Source organism: Apodemus sylvaticus, chromosome 6, assembly GCF_947179515.1.
Source record: "Apodemus sylvaticus chromosome 6, mApoSyl1.1, whole genome shotgun sequence".
Classification (NCBI taxonomy): domain Eukaryota; kingdom Metazoa; phylum Chordata; class Mammalia; order Rodentia; family Muridae; genus Apodemus; species Apodemus sylvaticus.
In genome coordinates this window covers 48,749,370-48,769,896 of record NC_067477.1, presented here as the reverse complement: position 1 = coordinate 48,769,896, position 20,527 = coordinate 48,749,370, and the positions used below count along the sequence as shown (strand labels likewise).

Sequence of the window (20,527 nt, the reverse complement as noted above, 5' to 3'; positions counted from 1 at the left end):
TCCGAAGCCTGTCATTCTTTCAGGTTTAGGATTTCTGCCTCTGCACTAATCAGAAGCAGATAAAATGCCAGGACTTGTTCTAAGTACGAGTTTAATCTTGGGAGACCACACTGTCAGCCTGTATCATTCTTCTGACACAGTCCTTAGGGTACTGATATTCTCTGCAAGCACATTTGTGAATCTGGATTCTGGTTTTTTTTTCCCCCTCCAGTTTGTAAAATGAATGTACATATTCGGTGTCAGGCGAACGTGGCCCCAAACTGTGGGGTGAATGCGGTGGAGCTTGCCAAGACCCTGGCAGGGATGGGTCTCCAACCCGGAAATATTTCTCCAACCTCGGTGAGCCCTTTGCCTCTGTTGCGTGTTGTGGGTTGAAAGTTATTCGGGTATAGTGAGCTCACATGAGAGTCCGGGAACAATCTCAGCAAATACAGTGAACGAGACTACTGCACTTAAAAAAGGCAGTTTGTCTCCCAAACTAGAGTCTATACAGTTAGGGCATGAAACCGCATATAGATCGTGAAGCAAGAGAAAGGACTCACCCCCACCTCCGCTTAAAATCAGCTCCCCATCAATCTGGTCTGGTAAGAAACTCAGAATCCAGGTGCCTGGGGTATGTCTCTGGCTGGTGGCCAATTTGGAGAGCTGGCCAGTAGCCACAGGCCTCTGGTTCCTTATCGCCAATGGGACTGAAGGTGCCAGTGCCCGCGGTTCTCTGCTTTCCTGGACGGCAGCATGTGTCCAGGGTTGTGAGTTCATCTCTTGCATTCTTCAGCAGACAGCTCCTACGTAGGGACACTTGGGAGTGGGTGCAGAGAGGTTTGCTTGCCCTGGCTGTGTTTTGTCCTGCAACCTCCCTAAGTAATGTCCAACTGGTGCTGTCCATCAGAGCCTTGGCTGCTTTTTAGGTCTTAGTGTTGTCTTTCTGGTCCATGTCCTTGGTTGGAGGCTGGGAAGTGGCCTTGTCTGGAGGCTGTGAGATCTGGAGGCAGGCCATGTGACAGTCCCAGAATGGGCAGAACCTCCTTCTCTTTGAAACCAAGTATCTTTAGTGTTATGGTATTTAATAGAGGGGGAAACAGATCTACTTGTTCACAGCACATCATTAAAAATAGAGAATTATGCTGGGCAGTGGTGGCGCACGCCTGTAATCCCAGCACTCTGGGAGGCAGAGGCAGGCGGATTTCTGAGTTCGAGGCCAGCCTGGTCTACAGAGTGAGTTCCAGGACAGCCAGGGGAAACCCTGTCTCGGAAAAACCAAAATCAAAAAAAAAAAAAAAAAAAAAAGAGGGAATTATAAGTAACCAAAGAGAAAAATGGTTTAAAAAAAAGATGAGGGGACCCTGGCTTCGAGTGTTTAGCTCTAACCAAGAGTGCAGGTTAAGGAAGCACAATTGATGCTAGGACCACTTTTCTGAAAAGTCTACGATAGATTTGAAGGAAGATCTATAAAAACCGCTGCATTTTAAATATAAGCCATTTTAATGTATTGTGCCTGTTTTGTGGGGTTAAATATATAAGACCCTTAGAGGTTCAGGCTGTGGAGTACTTGGTTTGTTTTCAGCCTTTTAAGTTCCCCTAGGACCTAAAGTCTAGACCATCCTTTTTAACTAGATATGTCAAGAACTTCAGAATTCATATTCTTAGAGTTGGGGAGCAGCTTAGTGGTAGAGTGCTTGTCTAGCGTGAATGGAGCCTTGGAGTCCATTCAGAGTGCCTCAGAGGGCAAACACAAACAAAAACAGCCCAGTGGGCGCTGGAAAGATGACTCAGCAGTTAGGAGAGAGCTCTGCTCTTGAGAGTCCAGTTTTCAGCGTCTATGTCAGGCGGTTTACAGCCACCTCCAACTCCAGGGATCTAAAGCCCTCTTCTGGCCTCCATGAGTCTGGCACCCATCTGTAGATGCCCATGCAAAGAAACACACACACACACACACACACACACACACACACACACACACACTTAAAAATAATAAAAAGTATTTTCAGCCTTGCATTCTCAAAAAAGCATTTAAAGATGTAAAATTCATTGTAACCATTTTAAAATAATACTGTGTACAATAAGACAATAATTTAGTCATATTTTAAAATTTAGCATGAAAATGTGTATCTTTGTACATTGTTTAAAAATATATATACCGAAGAGAAGGCTGCTGGGATTTTAGGTCCTTAACGTTTACCCATCATAATTATCATCCTTCCTATTTTACATTGAATTTTATTAACATAATTTTAAGTTTTTGTATTAAAAAACATATTTTCTTGTCCTGCTGCCAAGATTCTGAGCAAGCATGACAACCACCCATTTGTGTGAAGTGGTCACTAGGTGACTCTCCTAGTACTGACTGCTCTGTGGTGAGGAAACCACAGTGACCAGCCTAAGGCACTGGCATCTTCATGTATGCACAAGCTTGGGCATATTCTCCACACAGCAGTGCATAAGTGAATGGCGAGGTAGTTTTTGGTTGAATAAGTTGAACATCTGCCCAGGACTGGCCTCTCCGCATGCTGGGTGGAAGCTGAGGCTGCTCAGAAGTAGGGCGGTCTCCCCATCCATGCCCACCTTGAGCTCACAGCGTCATTTCTACATTCCTCCTCCTTGCAGAAACTCATTTCCAGGTCGACACTCAGACGGCAGGGAAAGGAGGGCTCCAAAGAAGGAAATGGGATAGGCATTAACTCCTCCAGCAGATTCGGCATCGACAACTTCGAGTTCATCCGGGTGTTGGGGAAGGGGAGCTTCGGGAAGGTGAGTCTGGCTTTGGCCGGCTGGATTGACATACCAAGCGTGCTGGTGTGTGTGTGTGTGTGTGTGTGGTGTGTGTGTGTGGTGTGTGTGTGTGTGTGTGTGGTGTGTGTGTGTGGTGTGTGTGTGTGTATATGTGTGTGTGGTGTGTGTGTATGTGTGTGTGTGTGTGTGTGTGTGTGGTGTGTTTGCATGTGGGTGCATGCTGGAGCTTCTGGTGTGTACCCACACCCTCAACCCTTGGGTCTCCCTCTTGCTCCCTCCTGCTTTGCTCTAGGTAATGCTTGCCAGAATAAAGGAAACAGGAGAACTGTACGCCGTGAAGGTGCTGAAGAAGGATGTGATCCTGCAGGATGATGATGTGGAATGCACCATGACTGAGAAGAGGATCCTGTCCTTGGCCCGCAACCACCCCTTCCTCACCCAGCTCTTCTGCTGCTTTCAGACTCCGGTAAGTGTGGCCGTCACTCCCCACTATGAGTATGACAGGTGCTCCCCCTCCACCCCAGTGAGTATGATGGTGCTCCCCGCCTCAAAGCCTCCTGTCTCACAGAGATGAGGTAATAGTGAGGGGTTGAAGATGTCAGGGAGTTGTCTGGAATAGACCCTCAAGGTATTGGCCATTCCTGATGACCTGGGCACCGGTGATAGGAACTAGTACATTAACCTCTTCCTTCATGCTGTCCCATGGAAGTCTCACCTCAAGAGTTGTGTTCCCTGCTATTGAAAAGGTCTTAATACATAAATTTCCTACAGTACAGAGGTTACAGAAGTTGGAGGGTAGAGTAAATGTCATGAGTTGTCTTGGTGGACTTGGCTATGGTCCTTGTCCTAAGTTCTGGACAGGCTTGAATCTGAATGAAAGAGTCGAGAAGTGGATCTAGAAGGACCCAGAAAGAGCACCTTGGTTTGATTCATCCCAAGACCTTGTTCCTCTCCGTAAAGACTCTCTGCCTGGCACCTTCACTAGTCTTGGGATTTGATGGATTAAGAGTAGCAATCTAGGATGCTTTTTGTTGCAGTCAGTAGAATGCTGAGCTAATGATAGATTAAACAAAAATCACGGTGCTCTTGGTTCATTTGGACATGGGTCATGTTAATCCACACAGTGTAAAGTCTGGTGGTGATTACTGGGACTGGATCCGTTGCCCAGGGCCATTAGATGTGTCTTCTACTTGGTGGCTCACTGTATTTGGTAAACCTTTACACATCACACTTTCACAGGACAACATCCAAAACAGAGGCCATGGGACAGCAAGGACCACTCTTCTTCCTTAGTCTATTAGGTCATCTTTTTTAGTATCAGGAGCTGGGAAAGGAGATATCTCACCAAGATGAGCCAATGAATCAAAACTATCTTGAACTGACTCTGGTCCATTCTCTGGGCCAGGTCACTCTGCTGCCTTTCTAGAATTGGGTCCATAATTGGGGTTCTCTAATCAGCAATGAGGGAAGGTGACCTCTAAGAAACCAACAGATGGGTCAGGTTTTCCTGCTGTCTGGGATCCCTGGTTGTGCCCTTCGGCTGTGCCGCCATTGGGGAACCTGAGGTGCTGGGGGGGACACACATGGGCATCCCACCTTAGGGGTGATGGAAACTAACAGCTGAGCTGAAGCATGAGTGAGAGTTTGAAATTGCTGGCAAGGAGAATGCTTCTCACAGTGGGTAAACAGCTCCTGCTGAGCTGGGCTGAGGTTGAGGCATCCACTGTGAACTAAGCTCAGTGAGACTCTAAAGCTGCGGCCAGCTTGACTGTGACTGCACGAGACTGTAACTTCAAAGACCAAGCTGTGGAATGGAGTAGAAAACCTGGGAAGAAGCTGCTGTCAGGAATGCCAGGCCAGGCTTAATCACAGAAAGCCAGCTTCTTCAGGAGACGGCACACGCATCTTCCATGAGCCTGCTCTCACTGACACAGGAAGCCTTTTAAGGAGATTTTGATGCATAAAAGGGTGATGCACACCACCCTTTAAAAAACACAGAATCTGGAAAGTTCTGCAGAGGCTGCTCAGCAGCTGAGAGCACCGGTTGCTCTCCCAGAGGACCCAGGCTTGATTCCCACTAGCCACTTGGGTTCTAACATGGTCTCTAACTCCACTTCCAGGGAGGCTGATGCCCTCTTGTGGCCTCTGCCAGGTACCAGGCATGCATGTAGCGAACAGACATAAATGGAAGCAGAAACCTATACACATAAAATAATTAGAAAAGTAAAAACTCAAACAAGACTGTGCTTTGACTATGATTGCACACACTTTTTAAAAAACAGTAACAGTAAATCTTGGAGGTTTTTCTCATTTATATACATCTAACTGCTTTATTTTTAGTAGCTGTACAGTATTCTTTGTATGTTAAGAACATACTGTGCCAGACACAGTGGATTATGTTATTAATCCCAGTCCTTGGGATTCAGGTGCAGGCAGCCAACCTCTGTAAAGGCTAGATATTTAGTCTGTCTATCTATCTATCTATCTATCTATCTATCTCTCTCTCTCTCTCTCTCTCTCTCTCTCTCTCTATCCATCTATCTATCTATCTATCTATCTATCTATCTATCTATCTATCTATCTATCTATCTATCATATCCATATCCCTTGTCTCTCTCTCCATGTATAAATAAAATGTCTCCATGTATATAATTACCTATCTGGGCTTTTAGTTCAACCCATCTTCTTGCCACAAGTCCCCTTTACTTTTATCTTTACATATTTATAGAGCATTTCTATGTGATATACCATTGGAGGTAATGCTCAGGAAATGAGAGCATTTAAGATTTGGGCAGAGTCCAATGGTGCCTACCTCCGTGGTAGTGAAAGCAGCTAACATTTTATAGTCTGCCTTCTAGGCACTGTCCTGACAGCTTTGCGTGTGCTGTCATATCTACTCTGTGCAGTGACCCTATGCAGGAATAAAATTTCAGTGGCCATAGGGATTCCTGGGACTTTGCAGCTGAAGTCTTCATTAGCATCCTTGGTTCTTTTTATTTTTTTCCCTCTCCTATTGAAGTCTGATGTTTGGCCACAGGGTGGCAGTCGTGACTGCAAAGTGGCCTTGATTTCTCACCACCAGAGCAGTGACACTCAGCAACATTTTTAAAGGTTGTGGGTTACAATGCTGTCTCCAAAACAAAGACAGAGGGGAGAGAAATGCTTGACCTTCAGGTCAGAGGGTGAAAGGAATAATGGGGACCAAGGAGCACAGTTTTCCACATGGCCAGTTGGAGATAGGGTTTTCATTTCACTCTGGGGACTATAGGACTCTAGTGCTATACTTCCATCTGCAAATTGCCCTCCGTGTCTACCCTTGCCCACTGTAAAGCCGGCTATAAAGGAGGAGGTGCGAGTTACTACGAGGGATGACAAACTTGGATGGCTCCAGCTACTTAATTCTGCAAACCATGTCCCCTCAAGTGAGAAGCTGGGTGCTCTTCTCTCCTCTGAGTAGCTCATCCAGTCAGGGCACTGGAGTTTTCCCTAGATGGCCTGCCAAATACCATTTCATTGGGAGGGTCCTTGTTTAGTAACGTGACCTCCCTCATGTCTGGCCCTGTGGAATCTCTGTTGCTGAAGCCCAGAGATGGGAGAGCTCACTGAGGTCCTCTTGGTTTGATAGTGTGGGAGACAGGGTTCAGGTATAGGCCAGGCTGACTGACCCATGGGTCATGTGCAGTCTTGCATCAGCTACTGAAGCATCGCCTGGAAAGATGGGAAAACACTGCCCTTAAGACTGTCCACCCAAGTTCTCTTTGGTGACCCTAGGTCTGAATGTGGAGTCTGATGTAAAAGCCTTTTCTGCTTTTCTCTGAGTCCTGGTCACAGGACAGAAGTGAGACCTCTGTGAGGGTCCAGTGGGAAGGTAGAGAGACTACTCACAGGGCCACAGCAAGGCTGCACGTCAGGCTGCCCGTGCCCTAGTGGATGACGCCACAGCCATGTTCCTATAGGCATACTGCTAGACTTACTGGGTTATTTGGGGAAAAAAAGATTTGAAGGTGGAAGGAAGTTAAATTGAGGGGCCTGGTTAGAGGGAATGGGAAACATATATGGTTAAAATTCATTGCACACATCTATGGAATTTTCAAGGAATAAAAATTCTTTTTAAAAGCTAAGGCTGCTCTGTGATGAACCCACTTCCCATACCAAACAAGGGCAAATGACCCAGAGCTCCCCTCACAGAAACCATGAAGTGGGAATTCAGGAGCTCCTTCTATTTCTACCAAAAAGAAAACAGTAAGCAAATTTCAAATACTAGATACGTTATCAAGTTTTTTTCATAGGTTTAGGAATCTATAAGCTCTTCGGCCCAGATCTCTCCTTAAATGTTACTGTTAGAAACAAGTGAGAAATCTCAAACCTTCCAATAGCATCAGGAATTCCAACACTTTGGGAATAATATCAACACCTATAAATCCGCTAAGTCTGCTGGTTTTACTTTCATTGAGTAGCCAACAGAAACAATATAATAATAAGACAGATGCTGTATGTAGAGATGCTTGATTTGGGCTGGTGAGGGCTGGTGGGTAAGGACACTTGCCTCGGAGCCTGATGAGCTGAACTTGATCCCTGGGACCTACAGAGTGGAAGGAAAGAACCGAGTCCCTAAAGCTGCCCGCTGACTGCCATGTATCTGCTGTGGTATACATGCATCCACACATAAAGACACACACACACAGACAGGCACACACACAGACAGACACACACACAGACAGACACACACAGAGACATAGACACATAGACACACACAGACATAGACACACAGATACACAGAGACATAGACACACACAGATATAGACACACAGACACACATAGACATAGACACACACAGACATAGACACACACAGACATATACACCTATAAATAAATAAATAAGTAAATAAATAAATAAATAACATTTTTAAGTGCTTACATTTTAAAGATGGTTAATATATATTATTAGTCCATTGCTAATGGTTTCTGATTCCCTTCCTCCTACCCTCAACCCTGGCACCCTTGAACTCTCATGGGAGTTCTTTAGGTTTGATTTTCTGTGCCTGGTTTATTTCACTTCATGTCCTCCAGATCCATCTGTGTGGCCACACACGTGACAGGGCTTCCTCTCGTTTTAAGGCTGAATGATGGTTCATTGTGTATCCACCCCACATTTTCGGCATTCGTCCATCCATGTCTCTGTCCATTCATCCATACCATGAATAATGCTGCAGTGATCGAGGCGTGCAGTTCTCTCTTCAGTCTGCTGACTTTCAGGCTTCTTGGACCTAACCTGAGCTCGTGGAACTGTTGGTTGGATCATATGCATATTCCATTTTAATTGTTGAGGCGGCTTCATATGGATTTGGGCGGTGGTTGACGGACTCACAGGCCCAGTGTCTGTGCACACAGGCCTTCTTTCTTCCCTGTGTTGCCAGAGCTCAATTCCTTTCATCCTTTAGATGACAGTTTTAGCAGGGAAGAGCCAATACCTCCAGGTGGCTTCAATTTGCATTTCTTTGATGGTTAGTGGCAATCATTTCTCTTAAATGTATCTATTGGCCATTTATACTTCTTGTATAAATGAGAAATATCAAAATACTTCTTGTAGTTTGAGAAATATGTATTTAAATATTTTTCTTTGTTTTAGATTTTGGAGGTTTTTTTTTTTTTTTCTTATCATCTGAGTTAAGTTGAAACAACCTGAGGTTTCAGTAAAGGGAAAACACTTAAACAACGCACTGATTGAAGAGGGTTTTCTTTCAGGTACGATGGTACATACCTGTAGTCCCAGCCAGGCCAGGAGAGGTAGAGTCCGTGAGTTCCAGACCCACCAGGTCATTAACAAAAAGCCAAAAGTGTTGGATGTCAGACATTGTCATGAGCACCTGGCTTGTATGATTAATGGCATGATGTCACTCCGTAAGACAGACTCAGTTATTACCTGAGTGTCCGTGGTTTAGGGAAATATGGAAATAATAACACACTCACGTTTAAGAAATTGTAGAACTAGAAGGTTCCAGGAAAGAATACAATGCTTACAAAGATGAATAGTTTGTATCCATATCAAGTTCTGACCAAGACAGCAAACTGGCTCTCCATGCCCCACAAATGCACCAGCTAGAAATGATAAGAATCTCATCCGGGCAGTAGCTGAGTGGTGGAGTTTTGGGCTGGTACACAGTTTTCAAATGCGTGGTTTGTTTTGTTTTAAATAACAGAGGTAGTGAGGAAAAAGCATTATTTAGCCAAGGAACCCTTGGTTACAAGGGACCAGTGTCACAAATCTAGTCCATGCTGCACTCCTCAGTACTTTGAAGCTAACTTCAATTCTGGTCCTTTCATCTTCATTCGGGGCCATCAGCCTTTTGGCATTTATGGCCTGGAATGGAGGCCCCATGGGCTTACCAGTAGGAAGAGCTTTCAGCTGAGGCCAGGCAGAGAGAGCTCAGCTTCAGAGAGCCAGATAGGTGCGGTAAGAGGCCAGCCAGAGCCAGGCTGGGGGAGGAGACAGGAACAAAGGCAGAAAGCAGCCTCCCAGGAAGGGGGAGCGGCAGAGTCGATATTGGTCAGACGCCCCAGTCTTTGTTCAGGGCTGAGCGGGGGTTCTGCTCGGAAACACAGGACGTCCCGTGCCCAAAATGTGGAAGAGGGCTGCACCGAGGTCCCTCCTCACTCCTTAGGGATTCAACTCTGTTTGCATCTGCTTCTCTGATGGCTCTAGGACCACAGAGACTCCCAGGGACAGGAAGCACAGGACTGGCCCCTAGGGTTTCCTCAGACCCTGGGCTGCTAGACTTCCTGCGTCAGCCCTGAAGATGGAGCTCCAGGCAGGCCGGAGGGATCTGTGGCTCCTCACCTGCTGAGGAGCAGTAACATAGCCCAGCCCCCGATTGTGGAAGGTGAGATTGTTCAGAATCTGTGCACACAGGCACAACAGACAGGACACTCTCAGCAGATTCTGAGGATGTCAAGCAAATCACTTGGTAACACACGGGCAAGAGAGCATTGCTTCCTCCATATTTTTCTCTCCATTGTTGTTGTATTGGTTACTAGTAAAGCAGAATGTGTAGATGTGAGAAAGGGGTTTTTCTTCCACCCCGCTTTGGGGCAAGCAATAACAAAAGAACCTTGAGTTAAAATTCGGGCTCTTGCTTTTCTAGCACCCAGTGTCTTCAAGAAGTTCCTTTTTTTCCTATTTCACCTAGTTAGGCATCTCCGGTCCAAAAAAAATGCCTCCTTTCTCCCTAGTGGAGCCTCTAGAAGGAGTCCCGCGTGGGGGGAGGGAGCTGCATACACAGACGGGGGCAGATTAGCCGCAGCACACACTCCTCCTCGGAATACTGAGTTTCAGGCAGCATGGTCAGTCCTAAGAGCTACTGCCATCAGCTGGACTGGGGAGGAGGCACACTCAGCTCCCATCATAGCATCAGCTCCCTGTGCTCTGAAACTCCACCCTGGCCAAGGAGAAGAGACCCCAAGGCTGCGGGTTAGGAAAAGACAATGGAGGTGATGGTCTGCAGGGGCCTCGCTAGCATCAGTGGTTGAAGATTGTCGGAGTCTAAATGTGTTGTCAGTTCTGCAGGATGGGCAAGTGCAGAAGCTGGAAGCGCACCGAAGTGCATTCTGGATGCTTTGCTCCTTATTGCTGCTCCAGAAAGTACACCCTGCTATTCCATAAATACCCGTTGGGCAAAATGTCTTGCAGTATTCCAGACAATCTCAGAAGGTGAAGATACTCCCATCCTCCTTCTAACGGTTTGAACAGCTGAGGTCCAGAGAGGTTAAACAATCTGTCTTGGATCAAGGGGCCATCTGAAAGTATGTGGTTTCTTGCCTCGGTTATGCAGTTCTGTGTCACACTGTAGCCAGAAATCTCCCCTCTGTGCAGTATATACATCTGAAAAGAAAGGGGTTGTTAGAATTGTTCTTTTGCACCATATGCATTTTCTGGCCCTTTCTGAAACACCCAAGGATATTTTCCTCTGATCTCTCTGGAACTAGGTTTGCCCCTTTCCTTGAGCAGTGATTACTTCTCGTGCCATGTGCTCTGCTATTGGGTCATTTGTTCTAGCTTGCCTTTGGCTCAGATGGAAATAGAAAGCAAACTAGAGCATGGTATTGGTATTCCTATCTCTGCTTGCTTCCCGCCCCTTGGCATGTCCCATCTTTCTCTCAGGTTGGTAGCTATGGAGATAGATAGATCCACAGATGAGATTGGGATGTCTGGACCAAGTTGTGTTGGCTTACTCCCTCAACTGACAACCCTGGGGATGGTGTACAGAGGACCGTCCCAGGCACAGGATTTGGGTTTCTGTTCTCTTGAGCTACTGGGCCACAGGGCCTTGATTACGAATGGGGTGGGGGAGGAGCCAGAAGGTCAAACTGTTCCTCTGCCCCTGTGTCTGGATTGGTCCATAGGATATCTGGTGTGTCTAGAGTTTAAAATCATTGTCTTCAAGGTCATTTAACTGTAACTGGCTTATTTACAGCTGTCACCACCACTGACAACCTGGAGGGTGAGCAGCCCCTGTACTTTTACATCTGGGCAGATGTTTGTGGTACGATTGTCATTTCCTTTAAAGTCCCCAGTCTTCATTAGAGTTAGCCTCAGTCATGTGTGCTCATAGTGACTGGAAGTGTTGGAGCTGGTGATTGCATAGTTACAGTTTTTCCTCACTACAGTGGGTCAAGTTGCCAATCCTCTGCCCTTAGAAGTTCAAGTCCCAAAACTTCTGCTGTTTTAGGGGGGACTCTGGTGAAATACCTGTCCTCCCTCTTGGTCTAAAGGAAGACTGGCACCCGTGAAGTGACAGTGGGAGGTTGAGCTAGTGTACTAAGTGTGTTTCTTACACACAGTGGGAACGATAGTTGTCCTTGAAGTCTGGATCCTGCGGAAGCTCCAATCCATGTGTTGGGTTTTCTGCAGAACTTGAACCCGAGTAGTTTTAAGTCCCCAACCAACTAACGCTGTAGCCTTCTGCGGTGCATGCAGGCAGTCCCTGAGTGGTTGGGTAAGCTCCCACCTTGACTGACATGGTTATCCAGGCAGGATCTGAAGCTGTAAGTCTGTAGGTGGAGTGAGTCGACCCCACCCTGTAGACAGTTATGCAGTTGTAAAAACCAGACTTTCTTGGGCAGCAACCATGGGCTCTCATGTGTTCTAGTTTTGAAATACTTGAGTTTCTTGTTAATACTTCATCACTGGTTAGAACTGGGTTATGACTGTTTCTCATGGGCCCCAGAGATAGCCATTGCCTGTCATAAGTACAAACAACCTTGTACAAGGCTTAGCTTGCAGCAGAAGGCAGGAAAGCATTTATTCATTCAGCCCATGTATATGGAGTGTCTGTGACATGAAGCCCGCCCTGAGAAGACAGTGGGGCACAAAGAAGAGTAGGCTTTATCCTGTGCGGCTGCTCTAGGAATCTATAGGCCTGAAGCTGTCCTATGTGGATAGACTCAGCAGGTGACCTCCCAATCTGTGGGAGGTTGTTCTTGGATTTCCACTTTGGTCAGGCTCAGTAAAGCCACCTGCTTGGGAAGGTGTGCAGGGAGCTGGTCTTGAAGCTATATATGTGTGTACAATGCACTCTTATTTTTATGTAGGGTAGAATGAATTTGGTATCTGCTGAAGGTTATTAGGAAGGATTGATCCAAACCCCACATCACCTCTAGCTGGTGATTGGTGCTGTATTGATTGAGTAATTGACAGGCCTATGTCAGGAAGCAGAATGGGAAGAGTAGCAGCCCTAGCTTGCCTGCTTGCTTACCTCGATGTTTGTGTGTTCCTCTCACACTGACATCTCCTGCTCCAGGCCACAGGGACATTTGTCTACCTCCCTGCCCACTCCCAAATAACCTCATAAGCCACCAAGACCCGTTGTACTGCTCTTTTGTAAGACTCCCTTTTCTGCTTTCTGCTGTCAGTCAGTAGCGGTCTGGTCTGGAGGGCCTCCTGCCTCTGATCTGTGGGAGGCTTCCTGCTTGCAGCCTGTTCATTCAGCACAAGAGCCCACTCTGTGGTGAGCTCATCCCTCCCAGCTTGGCTCTGTCAGCGTGGATCTCTCAGGACTTGGGAAGGGAGTGTTAGAATTCTTCCCAGCGACTCTTCATTTCATCCTCAAGGGTTATGGCATCTTAAATGTTAAAATGATGTAGAATATAATTCCCCATCAAAACAGGAGTGCCAGTCAGCCACCTTCCCTTCCATCCACTCATGTTTTTTCCATTTCTTTGCAGCACTCCTTGGGAAGCTACTGTGGCATTTTGCTGCTCTGTCAACCCCTTTCCTGGGGAGCACAGAACTATGCTCTCTTTGGTATTCTTTTTTTTTTTTTTAACTTTTTTTTATTAGATATATTCTTCATTTACATTTCAAATGTTGTCCCCTTTCCTGGATTTCCCCCTGAAAGTCTCATAACCCATCTCCCCTCCCCATGTTCCCCAATCAACCCTCTCCCACTTCCCTTTCCTGTCCCAGCATTCCCCCACACTGATGCATTGAGCCTTTCCAGGACCAAAGCCCTCTCCTCTCTTTGATATTCCTCAGGTGAAAATTCTTTGTTTAGCTCTGTATCCCATTTTTTAATAGGGTTATTTGGTTCCCTGGAGTCTAACTTCTGGAGTTCTTTGTATATATTGTATATTAGCCCTCTGTCAGATGTAGGGTTGGTAAAAATTTTTTCCCAATTTGTTGGTTGCCGTTTTGTCCTATTGACAGTGTCCTTTGCCTTACAGAAACTTTGTAATTTTATGAGGTCCCATTTGTCAATTCTTGATCTTATAGCATAGGCTATTGGGGTTCTGTGCAGGAAATTTTCTCCTGTGCTCAAGGGTCTTACCCAGTTTCTTTTCTATTAGTTTCAATGTGTCTGCTTTTATGTGGAGGTCCTCGATCCACTTGGACTTGAGCTTAGTACAGGAGTTTAAAATGGATCGATTTGCATTCTTCTGCATGTTAGCTGCCAGTTGACCATTTGTTGAAAAGGCTATCTTTTTTCCACTGGATGGTTTTAGTTCTTTTGTCAAAGATCAGGTGACTATAGGTGTGTGGGTTCATTTCTGGGTCTTCATTCCACGGAGTAAGGATGAGACGCTGTCCACAACTTCTGAACCAACATCCATCTACTGATGGTGAAAGCTACTTAAAGCAGGTTAGGCATCGGGAAACACAGGCAACCTATAAGGCAGAGTTGGCCTACAGCCCTGTTAAATTTCTCTTCTGGAAGCCTACAGAATGTAGGCCTGCCAGTCACTCAACTAATTCCTTCTTCTTAGGGCTTTAGGACAGATCTGCAGAGAAACTTTCCTTTCCACACTGCCCAGAACATCACCCCAATCACCTGACCCATCTCAGGGCTGGTAAGCTGTTACAGTTGCAGTGAACCCTAAGTAAAATGATCATACAGCACCATGCCGAGGGCCCCCTTTCAAACATGGTGGGATATGCCTCTCTTGGAGGGCTGTCCTGTGCTAAGCATCCAGCAGCATCTCCTGTGTATCAAGTCATTAAGCATCAGTTGTGCCCTTGAGGTATTGCAGTGCATACCCCGAGGAATCTGCCTTGGCTGAGAACTGTGGCCCTGCATGAGTGTCCAGTGATGTCCTCAGTGTCTAGTCTCATGGGCTAGGGGGACTGTTTCCTGCAGAGAAAGCGAAGTGTGTCAGATTGTTCCTATAAGAGCGTACATGAGCCAGTAAGATGGCTTAGTAGGTCCGTGTGCTGACCACCAAGCCCAGCTACCTGAGTCCTGGAACCCACGTGGTAGGAGAGAACTGCCTCCTACTGATGCCCTCTGACCTCCACATGTGCTCCATGGCATGAAACTGCCCCCACACACACGAACACACACAAAAATATATAAAATATATTTTATAAAATACAAAAATATGTTTGTGATCCCATTTTTCTGGGTTTATGGTTAGAACTGTCGGTGTCTCCCCTGTGGCACTTAGTGGTGGGACAGGGCTCCTGAACTGGGTGACAGCAAGGGTGTAGGGTTTGTTCAGTGTGGGTGAGGACCTGGTTAGTTTCCTGCTGGCTCTCTTTAGCCTAGAATTCTGCTGCCTAACAAGGCAGAGGGCACCAAGGAGCCAAGTATGAGTTCACTTAATGTGTTTAAGTGGACTGTGTCAAACACAGAGTGGGTGAAATGCATGACTTCTCTTGTTTTGATATTTAATAATCATCCTTTCACTTTGTCAGCAAGACATTGAACCAGCGGTTTTTATGAAAGCCACTGTCTCCACTGTCTCCGCTTTCAGGAAGCCCCTGGGAGGCCTGCTATGAGTTGGAACCCTGACCTTCCTATACAGGGTATATACAAGGCTAGATTTCACAAGTGGATAATCAAACCTTTAGAGACATTTCCCAACTGGTATGGAAATATCTGCTAGTGATAACATGTGTGTGCTTTGTGAAAACTTGTAGTTTTTCTTTTTCTTTTCCATATATGGGAACATCATTTCACTTTAAAACAGCCATACATGAGGCTGGGCATACAGGTTTTAGGCAAAGGCAGGCGAATCTTTGTGCTGTCAGTTCAAGGCCAGCTAGGTCTACATAAATAGTGATATCGTAAACCATGTCTTCAAAACTAAGTGGTCTCTGAATGTGAGAGCAGATCTCATGAGCTCGGACACAGACGTGTTGCTTTAAGACAGAATGATATTTTTGAGCTTGCTGTGTTTTCAGTTTAGTGTGTATGGGTTAATTAGTGTCTAGAAACTGATCATCTATACAGAAAGAAAATAGTAGGCTCACATCTTAACTACCTGAAGTTAAAGGTATCACTGTGTGATAGAAAAAGGCAGGAAATGATCTTGAAGGGGCTTAAACAGTCTTCCAGAGGAGGGGCTGTCTCCACCCTGACCTGCGGGCTAGAAGGAGGCCTTTGGTTATGGGAGAGGCCGTGGTCTAAGACACAAGACAGAAGTGCCGAATCACAAAACAAATCACTGGGACCCTGAAAACCTAGAGGGCCAGAGGCAGCAGGAGATAGGAGAAAATACAGGGCTTGAAGAAGAAGTTTCACATCTTTGCTAAGGAGTTTAGCCATAATTGTGTTCGTCCAAGGATTCAGTACAAGCTCTCCAACTGGAGAGCAGCCTAAGACATTTGCTCTAGAAAGCCTTCAGGTCACTGTCTGGAGAGGAAGGAGGCAAATGAGCAGGTGAGGAGGCAGAGCCAGTGGCTTCTGACCTCCTGGCCCAGGGCAGTGATCCCAGGAGTGGATTGGTGTGGACCATAAAGGCCTTCACTGTGGGGAATACAGAAAACAGGTCAGGTGGAAGAGGGTCTCCATGGCTTCTTGATCTAGTAGAAGCTGAAATATAAAATCCTCCACTGCTTGTCTGTGGAGACAGAACAAGAGGGCTACAAAGGGAAGTCCACAGGAGATCAGAGTTGGGTGGTGAGCAGGTAGACAGAAGATGTAGAAGTATATTCACAAGAGGAGACTCAACTGCTAGGAAGTCTGGTCACCAGAGAAATTGGAGGCATTTCTTGGATCTGGCCCAAAGTGGTAGCTGTCTCTTTCTTCATTTTGCAGCGACTGCAGGGCCAATCTCTCTCTGCTCCAGCAACCATCTGGAGTTTCACTACAGAATTAACAGTGTCCTCTCCCAGAACAGCCTTTCTAATGTGTTTCTACCAACTGTCCTTCATCACATGAGGGGCATTTTTATTTCCCCCACTTGCTGTGATGAACTACCCGATGGAGGCAACCTAAGGGACAGTCCATCATGACAGCAGGAACCAGAAGCAGCTGGCTAGGTCGCATCCCGTAATCAGGAGATAGAGGAGAACACTAGGACTCAGCTTGCTCCCTCCTTCTTTATACAATTGGGGAACCCCAGCCCACAGGATGGTGCCACCCATATTTAGGGTAAATCTTTCTGTGCTAATTAACTTAATCTAGAAAGTTGCTTACAAATTTGTCTTCTAGGTGACCATAGATCCTGTCAAGTTGTTTCCCTTGTCTGGTACATGGGCTGGTCAGGATTCATTCTAAGACAAGGCTGTAACAAGTTCTGGACACCAGGACACGCTTGCCTTGAGGAATGTGAATCCCTCCAGGTTCAAAGTCCAAATTTCTAAACCTTTGTTTGCTACTGCGGAGACATAAGTACTTTACCAAAGATGAGTCTTTGTCCAGGTGTACCTTGACCTCAGGCTTGACACAAGGGTTGCTAGGTGATTGAATGAACATCTTATAGGGTGTGCAGAATGAAAAACAAAACTATTGGACTCCATCTCAGTGCTTCTGCTGTGAAGCCTTTGCAATCATTCTTAATGTGGTTAAATTCAAGTGGTTTCCAGTTCAGGCATGGTGCAATCAGATTTCCTCACAAGGGTGCTTTCCACCATGACCTCTTTGACGTCAGTAACTGCTTCCTGTTGATGTGAACTCTCTCTGTGTTAACCCAGCTGACAGCATGGTCAGCAAAAAATAATAAAGAGTGATCCTTAGGAGACATTCAGCGTAGCGCTGTCTGTTTCCGGAGACTCTTTTCTCACTCAGGGCTTAATAACACTTGCAGCTTTCAATGTGGGTCTGGTTATTCCTAGGGAAACACCCCCTGCAGCTCTTAGAGTCTAATGAGTGTAGATAGGCCTTCCAGTTCAACAGTGCCTTGAGTCACTATCTAAATTATTCATAACCATAAATGTAATTGCTTTTCTTTGATTTTTTTTCTCCATCTTTGCTGTGGCCAATGTGCCGTGACTGTTTCTTACTCAAAACATTTCATTCCCAAAACAACATCATCTGCCAATGAAACATATTTGTAAATCAAAATGATGATGCAGTCTAGTCTTAAACAAAGAAAACTCTTTCTTAGTGTGGCTATAAGGGTGAGTAAATGCTATAGAGAGGAAAGGGACTGCCGTGCAAAGTCTTCACCAGCGTAATGCAGTCTGCCAGGCAGCACATTTGTTTTGCAAGAATAATGTTTTAAAATCCATAAGGCTGAGAATCAGAATCTTTATTCAGTGTTAGAGAATTAGGAAGCTGAATGGAACTGAGTGCTGGGATGCTATCATTTTGGTTATCAACAGTTTTATGACTCTTAAAAATACTTCCTAACATGAAAAGGCCTTACCTCAAGGTCAAGGTCATTGCCATGTGGCATTAGGAAATGCTTCTGTACCTCAACAGCTGGGCTTGGGGGAGGGGGACTTTCATCTCCTTGGACCTGGTAGATTTTAGGTTGGCTTTAAACAAGCTATATAGCCAGGGTTGTCTATGTGTCTATGTCTGTGCGTATATGTGTGTCTATATGTCTATGTCTAAATGTCTCTCCCTGTGTATATGTGTGTTATGTGTGTGTGTCTGTCTCTTTCTCCTTGTCCCCCCAGTGTGTGTGTATGTGTGTGTGTGTGTGTGTGTGTGCCTGAGTGTGTTGTACACAATGGATAACTGTTGGATGGGCTGCAGTTCTAGTCATAGGGCCATGTTGGCTGGAGCTGTAGTGGAGAGTTATGCAAAAGGCGTGATAATAATGAGAGTTTCTGTCATGTTTCTGGCCTACTTTCTGTAGGCCAAATACTGGTCAGAACTCTTGGCTTGATAGAGTTAGTCCGTGTGAACCTTGAATTTAGTCATTTTGACACCCTTTTTTTGCAAGGTGAGTTGAGAGAAGGGAAGGGAAGAGAGGGGAGGGAAAAAGAGAAAGGAAGAGAGAAAATTTGAATAAAGTCCAGCAGAAGCTGTCTGTGCCTATTGAGAATTTTGGGTCCACAGCTCAGGCATTATCACAGAGAAACCAAGGACTTGGTACTGGGCGTGGTGTCTCCTTTATCATCTAATAAGTTCTGTTTGTTAGGATTCTGTTGAAAGGGCCCAGCACTCTGAGGCCCCTTGATTCTGTTTATGCCCATGGTCGCTATTGCTATAGGCATTTTGCCCTAGATTTTAAACCAGGAAGCTCCTCGATCCTTAAAAACTGTATGTATTTATTTAAAAATTTCCTAGAAGTAACATAAAATGTACCTGAGGCTATACAAGAAAAGAACTAACCATAAAGATTCACAAATATAAGAGGCATCTTGGTACCTGAGGCTAGGAATTGGCTTGGTACCTGAGGCTAGGAATTGGCCAGACCTCCCAGAAGGATGTAAAAGTGAAAAGATACAAGGAACCCTGGTGAGGTCTTCTAATCCCACTCCCTGGTCTCATTTCTGCACCACTCTATATTTCCTGCTTCATCCTTAACCTTGCATTGACCCATCTATCTATCCATTCTTCCATCCATCCATCCATCCATCCATCCATCCATCCATCCATCCAACCATCCAACCATCCACCCACACACCATTCTGTTAGACTAAAGAATTTCATGTATTCCTGCCACAGAGACAGCCCCCAGCTCCCGGAGTCACATTCGCTCGGTTCTAACTCACAGCTCAGACTGAATTAAAACTATTTATCTCAGTTTGAATGTTCTGGGAAAGAGACTCTGGAAACATAGGCTTGTTCCAATCAGTCATGTGCTGGAGACACAGCAGTTGTCTGCGTGGCCCTGAGCAGATATCTCCAACAGTGTCCTCCACAGCCTCCTCACAGTCATAGAAACATTCTGTTACTTGTCTCATCTTAGCTGAGCTCTACTACCTAGCCAGACTTTGCCTCATAGTCTAGCTGCGTGTCAGTTCCCAGGAGCAACTTATAATGACAAGGAGGTGTCTCCTGCTCAGGGGACATGTTTATCTCCTGTTGCTAGAGAGCCAGGGCAGAGAGCTGGCCCAGGCCTCAGTGGGTTAAAGGAACCAGGGCAGATGACGACAGGAATTTTATTGTTGCTATGCACCAGCTCCTTGAACGCTGTGCCTGTAACTAATACAGGGCGTGGGGACAAAGGGATTTCTGAGTTGCTTTTATTCCCTCAGGGGTTCATCATCCCATGCTGATGGCTTGCATTTGTGGTTAGTTGAATCAGAGACCAGAGGGAGGCACACTGGATAGACAAAGGGCTTGGCTTTGAAACTGAAGCTCAACCAGTTCCTGGACATTAGGTTCCTACCACACAGGTCAGGGCAAATCTGCCCTAAAAGAGCCAAAGCCACAGGTGATGCTCAGCACATACTTGGGCTCAGCTTCTAGGAAACTAGATGTTAGGAGTCCTGAGACCGCTGTGTATACAGATTTTTAAGTACAGAGAATCCCCTGGGTGACTCTGCCAAGGTAGGATTAGCAGAGCCCTCCCTGCCCTAAAAGTGGATCACAGCCACCTTAATCCATTACACAGTCCCTCCCTAATAACACAGGATTTCCCCCAAAGGGCTTCATCTTATTTCACAGTAATGTGGATTGGGCAAGTAACCATCAGTAGGAGGGCTTTGAGGTTCTCCTCCTAGCTGCTAAGGTGTAGAACTCTCGGCTCTGTCTCCAGCCCCATGATGCCTTCACGCCATCATTATAGTGGACTGAAGCTCTGAAACTATAAGCCAGCCCCAATTAAATATTGTCCTTTATAAGAGTTACCTTGGTCATGGTGTCTCTTCACAGCAGTAAAACCCAAACTAAGACACCCTCTTTAGCAGACATTTTAAAACAGTGTCAATAAAAGTTCAAGTCTCTAGAGGTTTCTTTGCAATTAAAAAACATGTTGCTTGTTGATAAACATAATTTTAGCTTGTACCTTGTTGCATGACTTTTGTAAGCTAGATCATGTCTTCATTTCATCCTGGTTGCCTCTCCTCAATCTAGGTTTTCCTTTCTCTCTGACTTAGGTGCTGGTAGCAGCCAAGGGGATGTGAATGGTACCTGTATTCTAGGTTGGTGCTAGGCCCATAATAGACGTGAGACTCTGGATG

General features: G+C 45.8%; 1 protein-coding gene across 1 annotated transcript in view; it reads left to right on the top strand.

Annotated features, from left to right (window-relative positions):
- Prkch (protein kinase C eta) overlaps nt 1-20,527 on the top strand; it is a 203,050-nt gene that overhangs the window by 115,441 nt on the left and 67,082 nt on the right. The window contains exons 7-9 of the mRNA XM_052185667.1: nt 212-339; nt 2,605-2,748; nt 3,023-3,196. Of these exons, the coding sequence (XP_052041627.1) occupies nt 212-339; nt 2,605-2,748; nt 3,023-3,196 (446 nt within the window). The remainder of the gene's footprint in view (nt 1-211; nt 340-2,604; nt 2,749-3,022; nt 3,197-20,527) is intronic.